Here is a 14,671-nt window from a genome sequence, read left to right on the forward strand (position 1 = left end):
CATTGCACTGTGCCAAAAATCATAATAATAATAAATGCTGAGATACAAGCATTACATTACATTAGATTAGATAGAACTTTATTGACACCATGGGCGTGTGCCGTCAAGAAAAATGACCAAAGACCATCTGCAGCACGCAAGAAAGTGTCTGCAATAGCAGCGAAGCATGCTGAATAAGGAAAATTGAATTAAAAACAGCAATAATCAGAGACATAATTATTGCATATTGTCCAAATGTATACTCATCTATGCTGCAATGTCTTTTTTCTAAAATCAAACAAATAAGAAATGCATAAATGTTGATATAGTTCATTATAATGTTATTATTTTTATTATTATTACTCTTTTTTTGCTTGACTCAATCTCCAGTTATTACTTTTTTCCTGCAATATTATAGACATGATATGTTGCATCCATACCGCTTACATCCCCTCTCCATGTATAGTAGAGTACATGGGATTGCTATGGCATGCTGTGATGCATGTGTTTAGTAGCACTTTCATTTCATCATTTCTGCCCAGAATCCAATGTCTGTGTGACAAAAGAGGGACAAACAGAATAATAAAAAAGTAGCCTCAGAGGAAGAAAGCGAGATTCAGTTCTTGGAATATTTAGGCCAATATCTGTCACACATATTGCAACATTTGATGCTTATTAGCCAGCACTGATTCACAAATGCTGCTTTTGTTGACCCGATGGGAGCATGCAACAGCATGGTTGTCTGCAGCATCTTGATGACTGCATGCTTTTCAAGTAGAACTTGAACCTCATTAAAAAAGAAAATGTTTTAAAACGCATCATAACTAGACATTATATAAAAAAAAAAAAAAACTAATGGGTTAGAATATTAAAAAAATCAACGTTTGCTGCAAGTTACTGCGAAAGAAGCGGTCTTTTTTAGCGTCTCCGGCACCAAGTTGAACATCTCATTAGTTTGCATCCAGCCTCGGAAGTTGGCAGCTTTCGCGGGGACTTCACTGGAAGCCGAGATAATTGATTTGAAAACGCTGCACATAAAAGTTTTAATTAAAGACGCCCCCGCAACCTTCATACCGCATCAAAACTTTATGCAAATACTTTGCCGTCACAAGGGTGTGTGAATCATTGCCAGAGTTCCACTTTTGGCGTGCACCTACATGCCAGGCCATTGCAACAAAAGCTTTTTAGCTCTATTAATAATGCATTCTAGGTTGTTTACATCGTTTTTTTTTTTTGTGAAATATTCATTATTGACGAGCTGAGATCGAGGAATGAAGACAAAAACTCCCAGTGTGCATGTATGGGAGAAACGCAAAAATGGAATTAAAGTACTTTAAATATGTATGTATATATTCTGCAGACATTATAATAGATAGCGAGCTTCAGGAGCATGCGCATAGACTGCTGACAATTAATTTTCATCAATGGAAAGAACTCGGACATTCACACCAGAAGCTTTGGAAAATCATCTGCACTAAATATGCAGCTGGATTCGTTTTACAGAAGCAAAAAAAAAATGTAATAGAATACTGATTAGGAAATGTGTCACACGCACTTTTGCCAATGTGACAGACGGCTGAAAGGTCAAGGGACGTGGAAGAAGTCATGGAGGCGTTTTAATGCAATGTGATGCATTCACGTACAAGTCATGGTGTGTGTGTGTGAGTGTGTATTTATTATTATTATTTTTTGTCTATAGCATCTTGTGCAAACTTCTTTCAAAGTCTGCTTGGAAGGCCTGAGAGGAAATCCACGTGTTTTCCATCATGGATCACACACACACACACACACACACACTCTGCCCTATTTAAAAAGAGAAGTCATCACAGATACTCGGATTTATGAAATATATGTTGAACCAATCAAAGAAGAAATAAATATAGGCTTATATATGTATTTTTAAAAAACAATACATGGATGGAGGTGCTTGTGGTCTTACAGTGCAAAACTAGTGCTTTAATACATATACAATAACAATAACGCATTACCTTAATAATGACATTTACTGCCGCGACACACAATACACATCAAATTACACATTCATATATCTTAATTTCTTTTTTATATGCATCACAACGCCACTTTTCTAGCATGTTTCTGTCAGATGTTTAAAAAAAAGCGGAATTAAAATAAATATATCATTTAACTTGTCGTGTTTCTGGTTTAATAACAGTTATTATTGACAGTGGAACAAGCAGGGGTTTGTATGTTATTTAGAAAAAATAATAATAATGCAAATATTTTGAAATGGTGAAATAAATCAATACAGCTGCTGCAGCTTGACCCCTTTTTTCGAATAAACGCATTATATTTTGTAATGTCATTATTTAATATGTCAGTGTTTTTGAAAAAAATACATTTTTGTGTCAAATAATCATTCCAAGCAATGCAAAATGCAACAAAGTGTGAATGTTCAAGAACACAACAAAATATATTCCGTATTATTGCTTATAACTATAATAAAATAAAGAGTAAACATCATTTATCTGGGAAATGGCATGCATATAAATACACAAATAAATAAATCATGCCGATTATATTGACGTGTTTAATGAAAGCGAGTTGCTGGCAAATTAAAAACGCTTTAAGTATCGCATTTGCAAATAGAGGTTAAGTATATATTTTTTTTAATTTTTGGATCAATCAATCTCTGAAGGCACCACCGCCCCTACCTATTCACACAATAACACACAAAGATCCAGGTTAAAACTGTAATTATATTGAATTAAATACACGTAAGTTGTTTATACAGGCGTCCGCTGTGACCCTGAATGCAGCACGACAGCACGAGCTCCGCAGTGCCTCACTGAAGGGTGGGGGGTGGGGTGGTGGTGTCCTCCGTGAATGCAACAAGTCCGTTCAAATTATGGTTTGTTTTGTGTTTATTGTACACGTTATTGTACGTGACGGGGTGTACTAACACCGCCAACACTGCCCCGAGTGTACTTTTATATAAAATACATTCGACAGAAGCGCCATTTTCTCTTCGCGGCATTGCAGCGTGTTAGAAAGTCTGCAAGAATAGCGCCATTAAAAGAACAGAGTAGAGAGAAAAAGGTTAAATATTGTTATGACGGACAAGCAGAATATGCGACTATGAGTGTGAAAGCAGTTTGGTTAAAAGCAAAGAAGCGACACACAACTGCATACTGTACCCGGCGTACACACTGCACACAGGCGCACAAGACCGGAAAAGAAGGGCAGCCCCAATGCGATGAAAATGTTGTTTAAAAAAAAAAAAAAACAACAACAACACAAAAAGTGCTTACCTGTGTCAAGCAGTAAGGTGAGTACATGGCTGAGTCTACAGGTGACGGTCGGAGCGGTAGCGAGTTAACTTGGATGGAGGTTCGCTCCGGTGCCGCATTGCAAAGGCTGCCGAGGATCGGTGGTGTGGCTCGGTCCAGGCTCTAACCCCGCCTCGCTCACTAGTGCAGCCAAGCTCCGCAACAACTTTTAGGGGAAAGTTTTTTCCCTGCACTGCCTCCCTCCCGCCCTAGCGCCCTTCCTCTCTCTCACTCGCCCTCCCAGCCACTGTACATTATACTTATTTATTACTATAAAGATGCTGTTGATATCATGTTGAATACATGTATTGATGTATGAAAATGAACGCACTGCATGAAAAAGTACACAAAACACCCCACCACTTTAGCAATTATGTATACAAAATACAATAATGCATGTATAGATCATAAATCAATGGTAAGGCTTAATGCCTGAATAAAAAACAAATAGTCACATGACCAAAGATGTCATTTCATTTCCTATTGCATGCATAAAGTATAGCCATCATGATTCTACATGTATACATGTGTTTATGTAACAATAATTGTACAGTATAGCCACATTTTTACAAAACTCAAGACTGGGGGACTGACTTTTATTGTCACTATTATGCTTATTTTGTAAAAATCATGCTTTTACCTCACTAAATTGCTAGTATATCTTCAATAAAGTCATCACTTACATTACATGTAATATGTGAGTCGAAAATCATCTGCTGTTTTTGAGAATCAACTGCAAAATCGCTACTCTTCTATAAGACGGGGCCCTCTGCCGAGTCAAAGATCCTCTATATGACAGGGGTGCGTTGCTGTTTTTAAGGATCCTCTTTATGACAGGAGCAATCTGCTGTTTTTTGTCAGCTACTGCTGAAAAGCTAGTCAAAGATCCTCTATATAACAAGAGGGTTCTGCTGTTTCTAAGAACCTACTGGAAAATTGCTACTTAAAGTTCTTCTATATGACAGGGGTTCTCTTGTCACGAGGGGGTTAAGCCCGCTCGTGACATCTCTGCTGTTGTTAAGGATCTTTATGACAGGAGCAATCTGCTGTTTTTTGTCAGCTACTGCTAAAAATCTAGTCAAAGATCCTCTATACAACAAGAGATTACTAAAAAAAAAAGCAGAACTGGAAAATTGCTACTTAAAGTTCTTCAATATGACAGGGGTGCTCTGCTGTTTTTAAGGATCCTCTTTATGACAGGAGCAATCTGCCGTTTTTTGTCAGCTACTGCTAAAAAGCTAGTCAAAGATCCTCTAAATAACAGGAGGGTTCTGCTGTTTCTAAGGACATACTGGAAAATTGCTACTTAAAGTTCTTCTATATAACAGGGGTGCTCTGCTGTTTTTAAGGATCTTCATGACAGGAGCAATCTGCTGTTTTTTGTCAGCTACTGCTAAAAATCTAGTCAAAGATCCTCTATACAACAAGAGATTACTAAAAAAAGGCAGAACTGGAAAATTGCTACTTAAAGTTCTTCAATATGACAGGGGTGCTCTGCTGTTTTTAAGGATCCTCTTTATGACAGGAGCAATCTGCTGTTTTTTGTCACCTACTGTTAAAAAGCTAGTCAAAGATCCTCTATATAACAGGAGGGTTCTGCTGTTTCTAAGAACCTACTGGAAAATTGCTACTTAAAGTTCTTCAATATGACAGGGGTGCTCTGCTGTTTTTAAGGGTCTTTATGACAGGAGCAATCTGATGTTTTTTGTCACCTACTGCTAAAAAGCTAGTCAAAAATCCTTTATACAGCAGAACTGGCAAATTGCTACTTAAAGTTCTTCTATATGACAGGGGTGCTCTACTGTTTTTAAGAACCTGCTGCAAAATCAATCAAATCGTCAAAGATCCTCTTTATGACAAGAGAGAGCTGCAGTTTTTTGTCATATATTGCGAAAAAGATAATAAATTAGGGCAGCTCTGCTGTTTTTTATCAGCAAAACACTCGTCAATGTGCTAGAGCTCAACTGTTTTTAAGAACCTACTCGCTAGTCAACAATCCTCTATACAACGGGGTAGAACTTACTGCAAAAAGCTGCTGACATATTCTCTATATAACAGGGGCACTCTGCTGTTTTTAAGAACCTCCTCGCTAGTCAAATGTCCTCTATACGACAGGGGCGCTTTGATGTTTTTAAGGACAAACTGGAAAAAAAGCTATCGTCAAAGTTCCTCTTTGACAGGAGTGATCTGCTGTTTTTTGTCACCTATTGCAAAAAGCTAGTCAAAGACACTCTTTATAGCAGGAGGCTGTGCTGTTTTTAAGAACCGAGTCACTTGGCAAAGAGCCTCTAGACGACACGGCATGCTGCTGTTTTTGAGGACCTATTGTAAAAGCGACATAAAGATCCAACAAGAACAACAAGAGCATGTTGCTGGTTTTTATCGCCTATTGCTAAAACACTAGCCAAAGACCCTATATATAACAGGGGGCTGTTCTGTTTTTAAGAACCAACTTGTTTGGCAAAGATCCTCTATACGACAGGGGCACGCTGCTGTTTTTGAGGACCTGTAAAAAGCTACATAAAGATCCTCAATACAACAAGGGCACATTGCTGTTTTTTATTACCTACTCCAAAAACACTAGTCAAAAACCCTCTATAACGGGGCTGTGCTATTTTTAAGAACTGACTGCAAAAAAGCTATCGTCAAAGATCCTCTCTATGGTAGGAGTGATATGCAGTTTTTTGTCACCTCTTGCAAAAAAAAAGCTAGTCGGTGTCACAACATGCGAGGAAAGCACTGTTGTTTTATAAGAACCTAAAATCCGTTGCACAATGAGGTGATTTTTTAATGTTACAAAACGTGGATGCGCAAACTGGTGGAAATTAACATCAGATTGGTTAGCAAGTGGTTCGCGCGCTGGCCACACACCTAGGAGACCCGAGTTCGATTCCACCCTCGGTCACCTCTGTGTGGAGTTTGCATGTTCTCCCCGTGCATGCGTGGGTTTTCTCCGGGTACTCCGGTTTCCTCCCACATTCCAAAAACATGCTAGGTTAATTGGCGACCCTGTGATTGGCTGGTGACCAGTCCAGGGTGTAACTTGCCTCACGCCCGAAGACAGCTGGGATAGGCTCCAGCACTCTCTTGAGGATAAGCGGTCGAAAATGAATGAATGTGTTTTATAGACAAAAGGCAAGAAGGAAATATTTGATCATGTAGCACACGACATGTACATCTAGCAAGCAGTGCACTTGCTAGCCAGTAGCGTGCGCCATGCCGCTCCCCACTGGGACAAAGCAACTGGGACACTCACTCCATTCAGTTCGCTACAGAATCAACGCACCTAGGAGTGAACCCTCTTGTCATGCAGCCTGTTTGTGAATGCAAATGCAAATGTCCATGTAGCAAGGCTGGCAAAACTATTAAGGTTGTGTTTTTTTTTTTTTTTTGCAGCTTATCCTTATTAGGGTTGCGGGGGTATACTGGAGCCTATCCCAGTTGACTTTGGGCGTGAGGCGGGGTACACTCTGGACTGGTCGCCAGCCAATCACAGGGCACATATGAAGAGCTTGCAACCAAAAGGCGCTAAATCCAATTTTCACTAAGTTGCATGTTTTTCATGAGTTTAATAGACCTCTGTCATGTGTATCCAAATCACATATTTTGGTCTTGAAATCATTTTTAAAAATATGAAAAAAAGTGATATGAAATTTATGCTTTCAACCAAAAGGCGCTATTTCCATTTCAGATTTCAACCAAAAGGAGCTAAATCCCTTTCTTTATTCTTTATTCTGATTGGCCCAAGTTTCCCATCTATTGATAATCTGACCAATCAGAGAGAAGAATACAATTGGCACTGCACATACAGAAAGCCAGTATCAGTGCGCATCCTGTTTTGTTTGTGTACATTAAGTACACGTATGATAGTTACAGTATGTTATGCAATTCAGGAGAACACAAATTGTGTTTTTACTGTATTCTGTAACATGGAATTTTTTTTTACGCCATAAAAGGCATGTCTCTACCTTGACACCTCCAACTTTCATGAGAAACATTATTTTACTTGTACTAAAAAACATACAATGTAAAGAGTTTGTAATGAGATGATTTTGAGATGACTGAAATATGAGCACTGCTTTTAATACAATTTTTATTATTGTCTGCAAATTGTTATTTTTCATGTGTCGCTCTACTGCAGCCTACAGGTTGAATGCACCTGCAATGTATGACATGTCTTGTACCATTGTCTTGTATAATTGGGTATGTTGAGTTGTGTTAAAGCTGATCATCATGGAATATGGATGATGTAAATGTGTGCAATAATATCTTAACAACATTTTATCAGTAACAGTGTACTAGTGGTAGGTTATAACATTTTGTTTTCTGTAATGTGTGAAGGTGAACGAGTGCATGTGTGTGTGTGTGTGGGAGGGGGGGGTGTATTGCATGTTGAGAATGGCTTCTGTGTTGTAATTATTTTATTAGCATAGCACATTAAAGCACCTTACATTCTTTTACAACAATGCCATTGAAGAAGTTAAAGACGACTTCAAATTTATTTCAGCCAAAAGGCGCTAAATCCGAAAAAAAATAATTAAAAAAATATATAAAATACATGGTGTGTGCAGGATTTTTATAGCATGCATTTTTATGACCTATATTGATAGCTCTTTCATTTGCAATATAGACTTGATGACCAAATAGATTGATATGTGCGTAATTAAAAATCATTGATTTTCTCGAAATCAGTCAAAATGGATTTAGCGCCTTTTGGTTGCAAGCTCTTCATATAGACAAACAACCATTCACACTCACATTCATATCTATGGACAATTTGGAGTCGCCAATTAACCTAGCATGTTTTTGGAATGTGGGAGGAAACCGGAGTACCCGGAGAAAACCCACGCATGCACAGGGAGAACATGCACTTGCAGAGAAACGTTGGCTAAGGTTTTCTTTGAACCTGGAAGACATCTATTGGGAAAAATGCTTAAAAAAAAACGACCAAATCAGAGGTTGAGCATATTCGGGGAAACAGATGGCGTTTGACCTTAGAAGTACCAATGTATTTTTATCCATGGTAAACTTTCTTTCAGTTCAAACATAACCAGCAAACAGCGTTTGACATACAGTAGCAGGAAACGCTGGCTCTAACATTGCCCAAATTTGCAGTGAATTAACTTTACAACGTGGTTTCCAGGCGATTGAGGAGCCACGCTATCTTCGTCTGTATATGTCATAAACGCCACCGCATCATATTTAGAATATCATAAAAATACACAAAAAAAAAATTCCAACTATTTCTACGGGACCTTCTGGCATGCTTTGAAGAAACCAACAAGTCCACAATTCTACAGTGAAAAGCACATTCGCTTTCTGGATGCTTGTAATTTACCCCCCCCCCCCCTCCCCTTTTTGACTTTGCCTTGCTCCTATTCCTGCACGCTATGCATGTATAGGTAGACAGTTGATACCTGAACTTGGAGCGAGTGGTCTACATTTCAATGTGACTCCTATTGTATGCAAGTGATACTCTCTGGTTCTAATCAGGCTTGGCTTTATCCTCGCCCGCTCCCCTGCTTCTTGGCCTAATCAAACTCATATATGCAGGCGCAGTGCCTGCAATTACACATAAGCCCCTGCCTTGTGCATGCCTCCCGTATATGTGTGTGTGTGTGTGTGTGTGCGTGAGTATTGTGTAGTGTGTGAATAACATTGTGCTACAAGCACCAGTGTGTGCGTGCTATATAGGGTGCGGTCTTGGAGGTTGAAGTCACCCCCGTTGCTCCAATGCCAAGTTTTCTTGAAGTGGGGGCAGTGGGGGTACGAGGCTTTATGAGACCTCAGCCTATGTGGGATACTTGCAACCTCACCACAACTCACACACACACACACACAAGTTGTGCTGAAAGATACACATGCAGGCAAGCAACAGTGGAAAAATCAGGGGGGGAAAAAAAAAAAGAGGCAAAAAGGTGAAGGATATTGAGTCTATTTCTTTCCATTAGTCGCTCCTCCATCCAAACCACACCCCTGTAAGGCTCAGGTCCAAACCCCAAACCTTTTGTGCAGCCTCTACCCCCCCACCCCTCCCCTTCTCTTTATCTGCCTTTTACATTTTCCTTTTCGAAGTCTTTCTGCCTTTTCAGTCTACATCACAAGTATTCAAGTAAAAAGTTACAGTGGTCCAGTCCAGGAAAATGTATTCATGCCAAGGTTGTAAATACGATAATACAAACCAGTCCTAAAATATTTCATCGGGGTGAACGTTTGTATCACCGTCGTCACAAAGCATAAAAAACAAATACAAATGCAGGTTTTATTAAGGATGAGTAAACAATGTATATGCTTTTGAATTGACTAGTATGAAAAATATACAAATGTTAAAAAAAAAAACCCAGCCAAAATTGTAGATACATTCAACATTTTTTCTTTGATTTTTCTTGTTTTAACCCTTTAATCTGGCACTCGTGCAAAAAGTTCCCTAAAAAAAGTCATTCTATCATTACAAATATATACACCTTTTTTTTAGGTGATTGACTACAAATAAATGTAATTCCTTGTTCTATTATGGCCTAAATCATCTGTTTATACTGAACTTCTCTCACACACTCGCCCACTAGCTCCACTCGCAAAACGTAGGAGTTACCATGCATGTGATTGGTCTGTGTGATCCAAATCCAAATCTTTATTAAAATAATAAGCATAAAAAAGTATCTGCTTGTAGATGTAGACTGCACTCCCTATTGAGGACCCGAGCTGTACATGAAGGGGTTGGGCGTACTGATCCAAATATCGATAGCATCGAAACCGAGGGCTAGTATCAATATTGGATGGATATTAGCGTAATGAGGTTGATATTTTTCAGTTCTCTTTATCTGTGTTTTTTATATTTGTTCATATTGTTACATGTTGTTATATTTATATAACAACATTATGTATGTTTTGTATGGGATTATAGGGAAAAAATTGTTGTTTTGTTTTTAGAAATTGCAATAAAAGAGAATATTATGAGAATAAATTCATAAAGACGGTAAAAAAAAAGTGTAATATAAGAGGAAAAAGTTCCAGTATACTCAACGATAACACAAAACTATGATGCAGGCTGTTATTTTCTTTAAATACAGAAACATCTGAGCGTATTGACATTGTTTGGTTTAAAAAAAAAATAAAATGCTTTGATTTTTCTGTATGCAGCCCTCTGTGGAAAAAGGTTTAGACACCCCTGTCTTAGATGAAGATCTATACATTTCCTTCCTGTTAAAATGTAAACATGGCACAGAGTGGGAAATCTAAAGCAGGCCAAGTGAGCATGTGCGCTGCCATTGCACACAGTAAACACTTAAAAAGCAGCAGGCCAAACACGTTGCTCCACACGCTGGCGCACACACACTGAGATTGCAAACAGATCCATAGCGTCTCTGGTGTTTGACACTGTGCAGGCCGTGCTTGTTAACCATAGCGGCCAGTCTGACTGCATATGCCTGTACTGTACTGTACTGTAAGTGGCGAGCGTGCCCACATAAACATCTTATTCAAGCAATATTTGCTCTTGAAAAAGAGCCACAACCACCTGTCTCGCACATTTAGCGCCCTAATCCCAGTATCAGCGTTGGCTTTTAATGTACAGCGTGACCACAGGAGATGGTAAACAGAAAATGTGGCCAGCGGCGCATGTCAACGGGAGACCACAACACACTGAAGTGTTGTCACACCATGCGGTTTTTCTTGTGTGGCAAACAGTCTCATAAACCGCCAAAACCCTTTGCAATCGAGGGGGCAGGGGGGTTCTAAGGTAGGAAAAGGGGAGTTTATGATGTAAACCTGAGCTTTGTGTTGTGCAACTCCTCCTGCGGTTGCTATAGTTTGTTTATTTGGCCTGCTCGCGCACTTGTGCCGAATACTGAGATGGCTGTTTAGGCCCGACTCCAGGAGACAAAGAGAGACGCGTAAGTCAGACGTAGAAGTGTTACTGATGAGGAGAGGAAAAAAAAAATGCAGCGAGCGACAAAGAAGGCCAAGTATTGCTGATACTTTTGAACTAGAAATTATGTCAAAGCAGTTGATGTTTTGGGTTTTTTTGTCTTTACAATGACAATAAAACTATTATAATATTAAAATTTATGTAATTTTTTTCCTCTTCATTTTATGACGTTACTCTATTAATATTTCATCCTTATTCTTGTAAAAATACTGCTTTTTTAAATTCTTATTTTAATCGGTGTTTTTAAAATCTAAAAAACGTTTTTGAAAAACTGATCTAAGAGGTAAAACTATACATTTGATGAGTTATCGCAATATTTGGGTTACAAAAAACAAGAAAAAATACCCAAATTATGAGAAAAAAAACCTTAGACATTTTGTTTTCTCTTTTAAAATTACAATAAAATTAAAATGTGATTTTAATCTCATACAAATCTCATAAAATTACAAACTATTTCTCACTTCGTACAGTATATATTTATATAATTATGTGGGACATTTTTGTGTGTAAGAAATATATCAAAAATATATAATATCAGCGGGTTTGGATATTATAGCACATGAGCACTTCTGTCAACTGTACATGGTTTTATGCTTATTGTTTTACTGTATTTATCCATCCATCCCATGCTGGAGCCTATCCCAGCTGATTTTGGGCGAGAAGGGGGGTACACCCTAGACTGGTCACCAGCCAACTGCAGTGTTTAGTATCTATTTATTTTGAATTTTACTTCTTAGTATGTAGTCTTCCATTCATTCATTCATTCATTTTCTACTGCTTTTTCCTCACGAGGGTCGCGGGGGTGCTGGAGCCTATCCCAGCTGTCTTGGGGCGAGAGGCGGGGTACACCCTGGACTGGTCGCCAGCCAATTGCAGTGTTTAGGATCTATTTATTTTTAATTTTCTTCTTAGTATGTAGTCTTCCATATCAAATGTTATTGTAACTGTACTTAACATCAACCTGCATTAGCATTGTCATTATTTCTTATTTTATTTTAATAGAAAATCTCCAAAACACACCCATAAGTCTACAATGGCTCATTTTAATGGACATTTGTTTGACCACAAAATGAATCACCTGACATCCATTTGTGTGTGTGTGTGTGTTTATATATACCCTGTATGTATCGGACACAAGGAAACATTCTGGCACCCCGGGGCCTCTGGAAGGATCGTCGTTCACCAGGTAAGTGTCGGTAGCCTGTAAAAAAGAAAAAGAGAATTAAATGGATTATTTATTATCTATTCAGTGGAGGTAGTGAAGCAATTGAAACCAAAAAAAAAATAGTGCATTGCATGGCTTCAACCAGCAGAGGCGCTATTGATGCAGTGTGGGCTAGTCTGTAGTTAAAAGAGGAACAACATGAAGCCATCCTATGCACCGTTGAGCCATGGCACTACTCCATCAGGCGGCATTAGTCTGCTTTATACAACATTGGCATACAAGTGCAGAATATTAAGAAGAGAGAAATTGTGTTTAATGATATAGCGAATTGTTTGAGGTATTATTTTTTTTGACAACACAAAATGCTTTTCAAGAATTACAAAATCTAGCGTTTGTGTGTCGAAATATAGTGTTTTGAAAGCTATATTTGTGCAAAAGTGTTGCGGCAGTAGTCACCATTTTTGGGGGGTGGTATGAGCATGGAGATTACGGACACAAATAGTGCAGTCATGAACATAGCACAGTGCTTTGTTTTTGTACAATTTTCTGTTAAAACATCCACAAAATACAGAGTTAGAAGAATATAAGTCCAGGCTATTATACTAATAATAATTATAATAAGCTTCTTCTCTTTTAATGTAGACAACCCTACAAAAAAAAAAAAAAAAAAAAAAAGATAACCCAGTGTATATTTTCTCCTAAAGGCCCATCCTAAGCCACACGCTCTGTATACATGCATGCATGCATTGAGCGAGCTTCATTTGTATTCTAATTCGAGCAAGGCAGGGTTCTGGCAGAGCCCGGAGCTGTGAAATGGGCTCTCCTCGCAGTTCTGCCGTTGATTGGATCAAGCTATCCCTCTCTGCTGAGCCGAAGGGAGCCCAAATCCCACAGCCGCCGCCGCCGCGCCGTTCTGCAAAATCCTATTTCATTTCACAACTTTAACGGATAAAAAAGCAAACACGTGCTCTTGTGCCAGCCCGGGACCCCGTGACACATTTATTCAGCAAGAATACAAGCAGGGAAAGAAAACAGTGTTTCATATGTTTAAATGTGTGCATACAATCTGACAAAATATAATCACCTGTCCTCAAAAACACATAGCAACACACACACACACACACACACACACACACACACACACACACGTGTGTCACTTAAGCAGACGCACAGACACAAACTCTATAATAAGAGCCAGACATTGGCAGACCGCACAGCCCTGAGTTGTGGAGAAAACAAAGGCTATTCATATCCTTTGCAACGAGAGGCCTCCGCGGCTAAAGCTCCCATTCGCCCCCCACCCCACTTTTCCCCTTGCCGTTTTATTACAGATAATCTGCACTTGCAAACCTTCCATTTTTATGCCATTGTGTGATCTTTAATCATCTTTATTAGTCCATAAACATTGCTTTCGGGGAAAACACACTGCGCATTGTTCAGTCGATGTTGTATTGCGACAGTGACATAGAAACACTAATACTCTTCTGCCGGGCCACACGTGTCTTGCATCTGATTGGCCGCCTGCATCCATGGCACCTGTGCAAGATGTTGACGCCAGCCAAAGAAAGCACAGCGCGTCAGGTGTGCTGCAGCTTCAACCATTGGCTTTTCTCAGCCGGAGACAAGGTCAGGTGCACAAGCAAGCTTCGTCTGATTGGTTGATACGCAGCCCAAAATGGATGTTTTCCATTGGCTCGTTCTGATGATTAATGTGGGCTCTGGGTGTGCGAGGGACAACTGGCTTAAACTGGGAATACATGTGGAAGGGAACATGCTTTTCAAAACATGATGAGGACAAATATTTTGGGACACAACATTGCAATTAGTGGGGTATTTTTTTTTTGTCATTTTTCAATAATTGTATATTTGCAACTGTGGGATATAAATAGATTTATTTTAGGGATGCTCCAATAGATCGGCCACCGATGAATATCGGCTGATTTCCGTGAAAAAGCATATGCCGCAAAATGCCTTTTTTCTTTAAGTAGCACATTAAAAAGGTTTAATTTGACACAGCATGCTGAGTTTTCTAGGCTCACGATGTGATCATCAGTCAAACGGCCGATAATATAACCTAATATAGCTAATAGCTATTAGCTAATTGTACAGCTAATATAAAAAACCCCAGAAAAGAATTGAATTTGTCGAACTATCACAACGATGGAAGACTGATATAAATATGATACCTGGAAGTCCTGCTATAAAACGCCATCAAAATAATCTCACATCCAAACTCATAATCATTATTATTACTATATCATAATATATAATGGAAAAATGACACTAAAACAGGAGTTGGAAACATTCAGAGAG

General features: G+C 38.9%; 1 protein-coding gene across 18 annotated transcripts in view; it reads right to left on the minus strand.

Annotated features, from left to right (window-relative positions):
* The window catches only part of LOC131124059 (nuclear factor 1 X-type-like), a 185,126-nt gene that overhangs the window by 120,694 nt on the left and 49,761 nt on the right, over nucleotides 1-14,671 (minus strand). For 17 of the 18 annotated variants that reach the window (XM_058065529.1, XM_058065525.1, XM_058065518.1 and 14 more), the window contains one exon: nucleotides 12,311-12,394. In XM_058065529.1, coding sequence (XP_057921512.1) covers nucleotides 12,311-12,394 — 84 coding nt within the window. Of the gene's footprint in view, nucleotides 1-3,248; nucleotides 3,426-12,310; nucleotides 12,395-14,671 lie in introns of those variants that run through there. The other variant, XM_058065532.1, reaches the window with a different exon arrangement.

This window comes from Doryrhamphus excisus, chromosome 1 (assembly GCF_030265055.1).
Source record: "Doryrhamphus excisus isolate RoL2022-K1 chromosome 1, RoL_Dexc_1.0, whole genome shotgun sequence".
Lineage (NCBI taxonomy): Eukaryota > Metazoa > Chordata > Actinopteri > Syngnathiformes > Syngnathidae > Doryrhamphus > Doryrhamphus excisus.